Genomic DNA, 12,475 nt, shown 5'->3' with positions numbered 1-12,475 from the left:
GAAAAGAAACCTGCTTTGCTTTGTGGCTGGCTCTGTGAGATACACAGGACCATACAGAATGGTGATAGTCCAAGAGGCTGCATTTGAGATCATTTCATGATGTTGAAATTCCATGAGATAGAAAGTATCTTTTGTGTTACTCTACTTTCTTAAACAAGAAAGAAAAATAATAATGAATCCAAAGCCATCTCTAATATGCTGAAAACTAGGTGCCATTTGTTTTATTAAAGTGAAAACTTTAAATAACACACATATTTATTGCAAGAGGTATACAGTGAAAAATAACCCTACATTTCTTGTTCCAAATAGTGTTCCAGTCTCCAGAGACAACGTTATTGCTCATTGTCTTCATATTTTTTCAGACAGTCCATAATACTCGTAACTTACATTTGAGTGCTGTCTATATCTGTATATTAGGTAGAGGTGAAAGGCAAGGTTCATAATGGCATGTGTCACATACTACTATTTATTTAAAGATATTGCAATGAGAGAAATCTGTAATAAATTAGTTTAAAACAGACCTCTCCTCTTACACAAATGTAATCTTTTTTACACAAATGGTAGCACTGCTACATAGACTGTTTTGTACCTTCCTTTCTTCTCACTCAATGTATTTTGGAACCAATTTTATATCAACATAGAATTTTTCTCTTTCTGGTACTGTCTGCATTTACAGTGAACAAAGGTAGGAAAAAGTACTGCAGTAGAGAAAGAAACCTGTTCAACTTCATTAGCTCATCTGAAGTGTGTTCTGACATTGGGTGTTTACCACTCCTGCTGATGGAAATTCTGATCTGTCGGATACAGCCTGGATTTGCTTGTATGGCTGTATCCGGGGTTTCTGGATCTCTTTCAGTTGGTCTATACTTAAGCCACACTGGTCATTAGATTGGATTTTGAGTGAGTGTGTATGTGTGTGTGGGTGTGTGTGGGTGTGTGTGGTGCTGGGTGTTGAACCCAGAATTCACACTGCTGGACAAGTGCTCTACTACTGAGTTATACCTTTAGGCCTCCTTTTTAAACATTTTTGAATGGTGCTGGGGATGGAGATTAGGGCCTTGCACTTGCTGGGCAAGCCCTCTACCACTGAGTCATGGTCCCTGGCCTTAAATGCTCATGATGTCACCATTTGGGACATACTTTATTTAAACACTCCTCAGCCTTGAAGGTACAGCATGTACTTAGTATGGAAGAGGCACAGAGTTCATTACCCAGCTCTAAGAAGAAAAGAAAGACTGTTTTCAGATGTTTTACAGAACATGAAAGGTGTGCATGTGGGTACCTGGCTACAGAAATAATAAGTACAGAGTGAGTACAAACTGCAGGAGGTAGACAAAGAGGCTAATTTACACTTATCTGTATTCAGCTTCAGGGTTCATCTGGAAGGAAATGTTAGCAAAGGTCTGGCTCCCGCTCATGAAAGAAGATGATGATGAGGAGAAATCTGATAAACGTGAAAAGCAATGTTTGGTCTTTGGTTTTTTTGTTTGTTTGGAGACAGGTCTTGCTACAAATGCTAGCTCTGAGCTTACTGTACACCCCAGGCTGGCCTTGAACTTGAAAGAGATCTTCCTGTGTCAGCCTCCCAAGGGCTGGAATTATAGGCATGTGCCACCACGGCGGGCTAAGTTTTGCCTTTTTAATTTTTATTTTGAATCATGAAATATTTCAAACATTTGTATATTTTTTTATCTAGAAGTTTGATTTACACTTTATAAAAAAAAATCTTCCATGTCTGTAGTCAGTGTACAAACACTATAATTTAATTATAATAGTTTTTAATGTCTGTGCTAATTTTAACACCTTTGTCAGTTCTGGGTTAGTATTAGTTGGGTTACTCTTGTCTCTCAGAATGGATTATTACTGCCTTTTTGCATGCCTGGAAAGCTTGAACTGGAATCAGACATTGTAATTCTAGCTTTTGGTTGTGGAAAATTTTGTATTCCTATAAATATTTGATGTACTTTGTTCCAGGACATAAATTATCTGCAAGCAGTTTGATCTTTTGGATCTTGCTTTTAAGATTTATTAGGCAGTATTTACCACAGCAGTCATTATTCTAGGGGCACCTTCTCCCCAAGCCCTGCTGGGTCCTCACCAGTGTCCTATGAACCATGAGCACTCCGGTCTGCCTGGGAGGGAGACATCCTTTTCCTGGCTGAATGTGAGCAAATGATGCTCTTCCTCTGGTCTCTCAGCTACCTCTTCCCCCAGGCACGGGCAGTTTTCTCTTCCCTTGGTCAGTACTTTAGGATATTCAAGGGAATCTTAAACACATCTCCGAAGTTATCTGTACCTCTCTCCTCTCTGGCACTTTGAGTTGTAAACACCGCTGCCCTGGTCTCCCCAGATTCTGCTCTCAGCCTTACTGGCTGGGGTGCCCACTGTATTCTACTTCAGTTCGCTGTGTGGGCCATGGGTTAGCAAACCCCATACAGGGACAGGACACTGGGGTGACTGTAGGACTTATATGTGTGCTTTTCACCCCTGAGATACCACTGTCCTTTGTTGCCTGCTGGCTAGGGCCTTGAAAATGATTGTCTCACATATTTTGTCTATTTTTTGTTAGGGCAGGAACATAGACCTAGTCTAGCTCTACTTTGGGCCTTTTTATGTAAAATTTATTCCTACTTTTTCTTTTTTCTTCATCTGTCTTTGCCTGTTTTTGGTTACCTATGCATAGTTTTATTGCTATTTTGTTCCAGATTATTATTTGCTCTGAGTGGGGAAAGCCATTTGCTGCGCTAGCTCTTGAAGAGACGGTAGTATTCAGTTAGAGTTGTCTTTTAGTTTCAATATGAGTCGTGGTGTTACAATATCCTTCCTTTACATCAGCATATCATCTCCCCAAGCCCACCTTTTCCCTCAGCTTGTATATACCCTTCCCCTCACCGGGGTTAGCATGACTGAAGAGAAACTGGGCCACAGGTCCTTGGAGTGGTAGCCATGTAACAACTGCTGCTCAACAATTCTGGTTAGCAGCTGCAAATCTGCTTCTTATTCTCACTTCTGTATTTATTCATTTTCTTTGTAAGTTTATTCATTAGCAATGAGTATTTCCTTTCATCAAATAGTATTTTTTTCTTCGATTGGAAATATGAAATTATTTTCTTCTTCAATCTGAACAGATTAATACAGCTTTCTGATGGATCCTACCATCTTTATATTATTAGAGGGTGGCCTCAATTGTCATGAAGTATTATTTTTTTAGAACACTTTTGGATTCCATTTGTGGGCATTTTATTTAGGATTTTAAAACATTTTTGGTATTAAAGTAGAGTTGGACTATATTTTTTGTCCTTGTGCGATCTTATGTTTGAGTATAGTGTGATGCTGAGCTAATCAGATACTGTTTTACTCAAAATTTGTACTTACTCTTCGTCTCTCTAGAATTTTTTTTTTGTACTGAGGATCAAACTCACAACCTTGCACTTGTCAGGCAGGTGTTTATGCCTCTGAGCTAAATCCCTGGTCCTTAGCTAGAATTTTGCCCATGGACTTTATGTTCTCAATCAATCAATCAATCAATCAACCAACCAACCTACCTCTCTCTCTCTCTCTCTCTCTCTCTGACTCACATACACTCTCTCTCTCTTTCCTGTTTAGTGATTCCTGTCCAAGTCTATCTATGGTATGTTTTGTAATTTTGAGCCTTTTTCTTCCAACTTTTTACTAGAGAACATCTCAGAATGCACTTTTAGGAAATGATATAGAGGATAAAAAACTGGTCTGGAGTTAAATCCCTCTTACTTTTGGATTTCCATAATTAATCCAGGGCCAAATAAGATTATGTGCCACAGCATTATGCTTGTGAAACACAATGTTAATTTCAAAGTTACAACAATGATATGAGACTTAATAATGAAGAAAAATAAAAGGAAAGAAGTGAAATTAACCTTAACCAAGTCAATAACAGGTTGATGTTTATAACTAAAAAAGGTCAAAATTTTAAGCTGAGTTTTCTTCAGAGACAAGAGATTCTTATGTCCCATCACTACATGACCTCTTAATTAAAAAGATAAAATCAGGAAGAATAAACAGAAAACACCCATCTTGGCAGCCTTCTTTTCTCTACAGTTATACATTTTAAAGAAATAAAACTTCTTGCATGTATTAAAGGTAGGAGGCATGCACCTGGAGACATGTCTCAGGACACATATGATATAGACAGAGAGCAACTAACAGCTTCTGTCTCTTAGTTGCAGAAGACATTTAACAGAGGCTGGAATTCACTGAACAAGGACCCAGACTGAGAAAACCCTTTAATTCTCCAGGCAAAAATGACTGCATTCATTAGTACAAGCATCCAAATTAAAGTTAACAAACTAAAATTCCTTCAATTATCCATAAAATGCTTATAACTGTTAGTAAGGAAATAAACCTATTGAGGTGAATTATAACCATTATTGTGGAAATGTCTCCTTTGTGTCTTTACTTTCCAGTCAAAACTCTTTAGTTTTTTGGGGGGGGGGGTAAGTTTTATAATTATTTGACAAAAGAAGGAATTTTTTTATTAATGCATGTACATATTTGTAGTGCATAATGATTATATTCATCATGGGAAGTTGGTACAAGTATACAGTATAACTCCTCCTCCCCCCACAATCTCTTGATCCTCTTCTGGAAGGAATGTTTTTCAAAGGCCAGTATGTTTATTATTACTTTTTGGTACTTCCTTAGACTTTAATTTTTCTACCATGGCCACTAAGCATTATTTATAGCATTAAAAAGCACTTACTTATATAAAATATTTAATGATTTATTTTAATCTAGAGGAAATAACTAATCAGTGCAGTTTGCCTTTAAAATTACATATTTATCAACAAAATAAAATGCTCCCAGCCTCAAGGTCGGGTAGGGGAGGCGAAGGTGGTGTGGCACAGTGAGAACGCCGAACTTGGGTAAGTCACATCATCTCACTGACTGCACGACCTCTCGTGGGAGGAAAAACCCCTTCTGAACACAGCTCCAAAAAACAATCAGCCCGGATCACTCCTCTGCGTGAAATCACCCATTTACTGGTGCTGACCATCCTCTGAATCTGCACTCTGTTTCTACTTCTTACATCACTGTTCGTTGCACGCACACCCCCTAGAGATCATACAGGTTTACTCTGCAGTCTCGGAAGATACCATACTCCACCATGACTTCATGTTTCAGGAGCAGGTACTGCCTCTGTGTGGAATTTCTTTAGTCTTCATGGAACTACATGCTATGTTAAATCCATCTTCTAATTCTAATTTGTTTACAGTCATAGTAGACATGCTGATTATATTTGGAGTAAATGGGAAGCTGTATTCTTTAGATTCTAATTTTTGGTACGAAAACAAAGCAATTTTTTCTATTTTAAGATTTAATTACATTTGGATTGGCAGTGAAGAAACAATGATTGGGGAAATCTCTCATTGGCTTAGCAACAAGTTAGAAAAACAGAAGATCATGCTTAATGTTTTGCGGTATGTTTTTTTTGAACTAGGAATTGAACTCAGGACCTCATACTTAATAGGCAGGTGCCATGCTGCTGAACTATATTGCTGGCTCTAGATCATTCTTAATTTTCAGAGTAATTTTTTTGTTTTGTTTCATTTTGTCTTTTTGAGATGGGTTTCGTTCTGCAGTTCAGACTGGCCTTGGACTCACTCTGTAGCCCAGGCTGGCCTTGAACTCACAGTGATCCTCCTGCTTCAGCCTCCTGAGTACTCGGATTACAGGTGTGCATCACCATATTTGGCTTTTTAATCTTGAAAATCAGGCTGAGTGCTAATTTTACATCCTATGAAGTAGTAGTCAGTGGTTGTGAACTTATGGCATGCATGCTGCAGTGGGATGTTGGTATCACTGAAAGCTCTAAAACGTTCACCATCACTGATTTAAGTAGCCCTTATGGAGGAAAATAGCTTACTATATTAATACTGGCACAAAACTATGCAGTGACAATTATGATTAAAAGATTTTGTATATTTAAAACTTGTCTTTGTTACAAAACTCACCTCTTGAAATGATTCACCAGGACTCCAACAAGCTCTCCAATTCGACTCTCATGTGTTGGCTGCTTGCTGAAGAGACAGACAATGAGGTCTTTGTTGTCTTTTGTATGGAACACTACAAGTTGGTCCTTTCCATTGGAGACGCTCAAACCAGTCAACTGCAAAGAGACAATATATAGAAAACTATTAGGATGATTCTTGAAAGAACAAGTTTAGAAATACATTTTGTGATGGTTTTGCTCAATAATGCTGATTAATTCAATCTATTCAATTTCATTAGAATACAAAGGTTGAATGAAATAAAGATAAGAGCAAAACTAATGCAATTTGAAACAGAAAACAGAGAACATCAATAAAACAAAAAAGATGGTTCTTTCAAAAGACTACAAGAATTGATAAATCTCTAGCCCAAAAAGAAAAATATATACAGAAAATGTCATTACCAGTAGCAGGAATAGAAGAAGAGAGGCTATCACTATTGACCACACAGATTATTAACTAGGTAATGAGAGCCTATGTTAAACAGCTTTACATACAGCAACTTATTCAACAACTCACAAATTCCTTGAAAGTTCAGACTATCATAACTCACCCAAGAACAAAAAGCCTGAATAGTTTTATTCTGTTGAAGAAGTTAAATTTATAGTTAAAAACCTTTGGAAAAAAACAAACTCCAGGTCCAGGCTATTTCATTAGTGACTTCTATAAAACATTTAAAGAAGAAATGTCACCTATTCTCCTTAACTCCTCTAGAAAATAGAATATAAGGGAATACTTCTAAGTCATTCAAGAGGAATCATTATCCTGATGCCAAAAATAGATACAGATAGCATAAGAGAACTGTACAAACCTAAATTCTCATGCAGTAATTTTACCTGGATATAAAAATGGTCAATGAAATGTTACCAAATCAAATCCAACAACATATAAAACCAATGCACTATTATTCAATGAAGTTTACTGAAATATAAGGCTAAACTAATATTTAAAAAGGTCAATATAACAACAGAATAAAACAATGAATGAAAAGACAAGTCTGCCGGGGATATAGCTCAGCAGGACAGCACCTGCCTGGCAAGTGTGAGGTCATGAGTTCAACCCCTGGTACCAAAACAAAACCAAACAACAAAAAGATGCAAAGGCAATTCAATGAGAAAAGGTATTGTGGACATTTGGATAACTTGGAACATTTGGTCTTCCACATTCTAACACAAACAAACAGCTACCTAATAATTCATACTCCTTAAAAACTACCGAAAACGGACCACACATCTAAATATAAAATGTAAAACTAAAACTTTCAGAAGGAAACATAGGAGAAACCCTTGTAACTTTGAGGTAAACATTTCTTAGAAATTATACCAAACATAATCCATAGGAAAAAATTAATAAACTGAATTTCATCAAGAAAGCAATGAAAAGATGATCAACACTGCTATGTTAATTAAATGTTAATTAAAACTATAATGAGATGCACTAAAAACCTAGAATGACTGAAGCAAAATAGACTACCACCATAGCAAAATAACAATACTAAACGCTGGTGAGTGCAGAGCAACTGGAACTCACACACAGTATGGGTGAGTTATAAAATTTTGGTGGCTAAGCCAAGAAGTTAAAGGTGGAATTACCATATGAGCCAGAAATTTCACTCTCAGGTGTTTATCCTAGGGAAATAAAAACTTATACTTGAGGGGGTGGGGTGGGGATTTAGCTCAGCGGCATAAGCACCTGCCTTGCAAGCGTGCGGTCGTGAGTTCGATCCCTGGTACCGATAAAAATGAAAAAGACAAAACAAAACAAACAAACAAACAAAACCAACCAAAAAACTTATGCTCACACAAAATCTTAAACATGGCTTACTGCAGTTCTGTTTATAAATGGTCCAAACTGGAAGCAACCTGAATATGCATCAGTGGGTAAATGGATGAATATACGGTGTTACATCTATACAATAGAACGTTATTTAGCAATGAAAGGAGCAAACTAATGATATAAATTATTGATGTGTGACTACATGTGTAAATCTCAAAGGGACTACATTGAGTGAAAGCAGCCAATCTCAAAAGGTTACATACTGTATATTTCACTCTAGAAAACAAAATTATAAAGATGGACACTAGAGTAGAAGGTGTCAGGGTATAGGGTTGGAGAAGTCTGATACAAGAGAATTTTTTAGGGAGATGAAACTACTCTTATTGTGGCAGTAGTTCATCGAACTGTGGATGTGGTAAGCCTCACAGATCTGTATACCAGTGTGGATAAGATCAACTTTAATACATATAAATAAAAAAGTATGACTCACTGCTTTTGATTCTAAAACATTCTAGTCAATAAGACAGAAGCTAGAGTGAATTTTCATCTTGTGTTCTGTTGTAGAAAACACTAAAGTGTTGCCTCCAGCTGGTGCGGGTGGCATCAATGAGAGAGGCAATCAGTGAGGACAAGGCAATGCCTGGTGCACAGTGCCAGCACCTGGGGTGCGGACGGGCCTCGCAAAGGTACTAAAGACACAAGCCCTGTTCTTGGGGGACTCATAATCCAGTTGGGTTAGCAGAAGAGATGATTATCAAACCACCACAGAACACTTTAACAGTTACAGTGGGAAGGCCACTTACTCCTGTGCCCACATTGCACAGAGAAGGAAACTGAGGCTCAAGGAGGTTAGCTGGTTTGCAGATCTGGAAACCAGAAATCAGGTGGTGGACTGATGCAGACCTATGTTCTTTTTAAAGGCGGCATGTTAAATAAAATAAGCTGCTTTGAAAGTATTCCTACGAGTAGATCTTTTTAGGAGTGAATTCTTAGGCTGAATTAGGGATTTCAAAGAATGCCATATTGGTTCCTCATGGAAAGAGAAGAGAAAATAAAGTATTCAAAGAATTAGAAATCATTAACTAACCTAAGTGAATCATGGGCTTTCTGGGGTCACTGGTAAGACAATACAGCAATCTCTCTGCTATTTAGATGTACTGTATCCAGATAATTTTTATGCCATTAAGTTAAAAATACTTTCATTTAAAAAACGTTTTATGTTTATGATGCTTCACTCTCATTTGATTACATTTTAAATCCAGAGTTGGATTTATGTAACGCTTCCTGAGAGGCCTTAATTAAAGCCTAACAAAAGGAGAATGATGGCAGTGATAAGTGCTGGCATATCCCAGGGGCGTTAGCTGCTGGTCTGGGGACAGGAGCCAGATGCAGCATAAGTGCTGACATCTTAGAGTCAGGGGACCCCTACCCACATGGCTCAGCCCTAACCCCACTGGGGTGTGGGCTTCTCTCTTTTGCTTTCCCTGTCCTTCCCCATTGGGTGGCTTCATCTGCTGTCAGCAGGAATTAATGCTTCATGTTGCTCAGGCCTGGGAGTGTGCTTGTCCCAGGAGAACAGAGAGAGGGGAGCACTGAACTTGCTGCTTCACCAACAATGACAATAGGTCTCTGCTGTCCCAAGACAGGACAAGCAGCATCCAAGAAGTCTTTAGGATGGTGAGTGGGGAAAAGGAGTGGGCTTAGCAGTGACCTGCATGTTTGCACATCCCATTTAACTATTAAGATTGTGAAAAAACCACTTAATTTCTTAAGTCCTCTGTCTTTCTCTTCTTTATTTCTGCAAAATAAAGATGAGAACAGGTGTCTCTCATCTACTTTATAGAGCTGCGGTGAAGATCAAATGGTAGCAACCCTGGTTGCTAAAAAAAAAATAAAGAAAACAAAGACCCTTCCATCTTCAAGGATTTTAACCCTAAATAGAGAAGTATGACAGGAAAATGTAAGACTGAAAATACAGTTTAAATACTACAGAGCGCTGTGCAGATGCAAGGCAATGTGTGGAAACACCTCTGTTAGGAAACGGGTTGCTCCCTCAGTTATCTCTGGGAAGCTGCGCCACACAGAGAGACTTCTCTAAACAAAAGCGAAACTCCCCTCAAGACTGCCCACCCCACCACGCTGCCTCCTTGTTTTCTGGTCTCACAGTCTGTGGTGTCTCTATGACACGATCTACTAAGCCTCCTCTTCTTTGGTCTTGAGCATCTGTGTAGGGCAGAGCCTCTGACTGTAGCAATCTTGGTTCTCCCAGACTCTCCTTGTGGTGAAGAACAAGTCCTGAACACGGTGGATGCTGTAAGGAGTCGGGCAGGTGTGTTTCTCTGCAGCAGACCAAGGTGGAGGACAAGTAAATGTACTAGGAGCAAACCTTGAAATACGTGCCAAAGAGACCATTATCAGAAGGAACCATTCTGAAGGATAAGCATGATGAATATGTTCCAGAGCCAGTAACAGAAAGCAGCCAGAAAGATTTGAGGAGTCACTGGACATAGGATGACATGGATTTGAAGTTCAGTTTTGAATTTGTAAAATAGAGGGGGAAAACCATCAAGAACCCAGGCAAAATAAATGTTATTTACATAGGAAAAATAACATTCAGGTTTATTTCCTTGAAAAAAAAAAGTGCTTTCATGTGTTTGAAGGAAGAGTATGGCAAGAGAAGGAAACAACAGTTACCGTAGGAGGTAAGCAGATCCACTTTTATTCTAGGTATTGACAAAAAATCAGTTTAAATGGTTAACAGAGTCACTTTAAAAGTATAAAGACTATATAATCTGTTTTATTTATTTAGTTTTGGTACTGGGGATTGAGCCCAAGATCTTCAATCTGTGTTGCACTTCTGGCCTCTGGCGTGTCCCCCCCACCCCGGCCCCCCTCTTGAGATAGGCTCTTGTTTTATCCCTAAAGTGCCTGGGCCAGGTTTAAACTCGCAATACTCCTGCTTCAGCCTCTCAGAGTGCTGTGTTATGGGCACGTACAACCATTCCTGGCTGTGTAGCTTTCTAGTGATTGGTAAAAACAGAATAAAAACTTGACCAACATAGGAGTTAGGATGATAGAAATCAATTAAGCGACATGATTAAACTTAAGAAAAAAAGGACTGATACGAAATGGGAGTGGAACACAACTCTTTAATTGGATGGGAAAGCTCACAGATTTGGTAAAAGAAAATATTCAACTATTTAAAATATGTATCAAAACCAAAAAGATACGGAAAGATTAAAAAAAAACCCAGTACCACCACCAGCACCACCTCCAACAACAAAAGACCAGCTGAGCACAGTGGTTCACAACAGTGGTCCCAGCTACTTGAGAGCAGGAGGATCACTTAAGCCTATGAATTAGAGAGCAAGCCTGGGAAACAAAAGTGAGAGCTTGTCACAAAGGGGGAAAAAGAAAAAGGAATGAAGGAGGACAAGCAAGAGAAGGAGGGAGAGGCAGGAAGTTGAGGGGCAGGAAGAGGAGGAAGAGGAATTGAGGGAGAAAGGTATTTCAGAAAGAAGCAGGAATGGGTGATATCAGATGATACAAAATCCAAGGCAAAAAACACAAAAGCCTTTTTGTTTTAAATACTATCAGTTTTCAATACTGAATACTATATCAATACTGAATATGGTATTGAAACATATAAAGCAAAAAAATTACACATATACAAAAGAGATGGACTGATTCATAATCTTAGTGGTGACTCAGTCTTTGGCAGTTAAAGCAGACAAAAAAACAAATGAAGGCAGGAGAGGCTGAATGAATAATGGACTTAGAGACTCATGGAACTATACATGCCTTTATTATGGTTTCTGAAACCATAATAAATTTATATATCTCTATTATGTATTAGGTCACAAAAGGCATTCTTCTAATTAAGAGTAGGCGATGCACTAGCCACATTCTATAACCATAGTACAATAAAACTAGACAATTACAACAAAACGTTAACACACCACTATTATCATTAAAAATTTTTAAGAAACTAAAACAAAACATAACTTACCTCTTTAACTCCTAAAGATATTAGTTACAGATAAAGAAATTAATGAGAAAGAGACTTTGCACAGCATGGTATTCAATCAAGGCTAAAGTTAGAACAAAATACACAGGCCCTACTACATTTATTATTAAATAAATAAGTAAATCCGTCAAATAGAAAAGAACAAAAGAAATGTAAACAAATTGAACTTTAATAAGAACTGATGAATTAGAGAAGAAACGTGATAAATTAGAGCTGATTCTTTGAAAAAAGATTCAAAAGAATTAGCTGAAGTATGCTTACTTTAGCAATCGTAACTAATATCTGTAATTTTACATTAATACATTAGAAAGTTTATGAAATGCATGATTACTAAACTTGACTCAAAGCAAAATATGTAAGAATTGACCCATAACGAGGAAAAAGCATTAGGTCATCAGAAAAACACTTTCCTAAATGTCACTGTGTGTGCAGAGTTGATGTTTTGGGCAAAATTTTCAAGACTAGGTAATTAGGCATTTCTTATGCTACTTAAAATGCTTTAGAACAGAAAAATATGGAAAACAGTGATTTAATCCTGATAGAAAAAATTTAACAAGTGCAAATAGTTGTGTTTTCATACTCTAATGCCCTCTTGCACTTCGGGGTATGTGCCCACAGTCACACACACACACACACACACACACAC

The 12,475-nt window shown here is 37.8% G+C and overlaps 1 protein-coding gene across 3 annotated transcripts in view; it reads right to left on the bottom strand.

Moving 5' to 3' along the window:
- The window catches only part of Myo1d (myosin ID), a 340,584-nt gene that overhangs the window by 85,737 nt on the left and 242,372 nt on the right, over window positions 1-12,475 (bottom strand). For all 3 annotated transcript variants that reach the window (XM_063249624.1, XM_063249625.1, XM_003469616.5), the window contains exon 21: window positions 5,991-6,145. In XM_063249624.1, the coding sequence (XP_063105694.1) occupies window positions 5,991-6,145 (155 nt within the window). The remainder of the gene's footprint in view (window positions 1-5,990; window positions 6,146-12,475) is intronic.

The sequence above is a fragment of the Cavia porcellus genome, unplaced genomic scaffold, assembly GCF_034190915.1.
Source record: "Cavia porcellus strain 051 isolate PalLab524CR breed Dunkin Hartley unplaced genomic scaffold, mCavPor4.1 scaffold_6, whole genome shotgun sequence".
NCBI classification, from domain to species: domain Eukaryota; kingdom Metazoa; phylum Chordata; class Mammalia; order Rodentia; family Caviidae; genus Cavia; species Cavia porcellus.
Note: the sequence above shows the minus strand (reverse complement) of the source record. Positions and strands in the feature narration are given on the sequence as shown.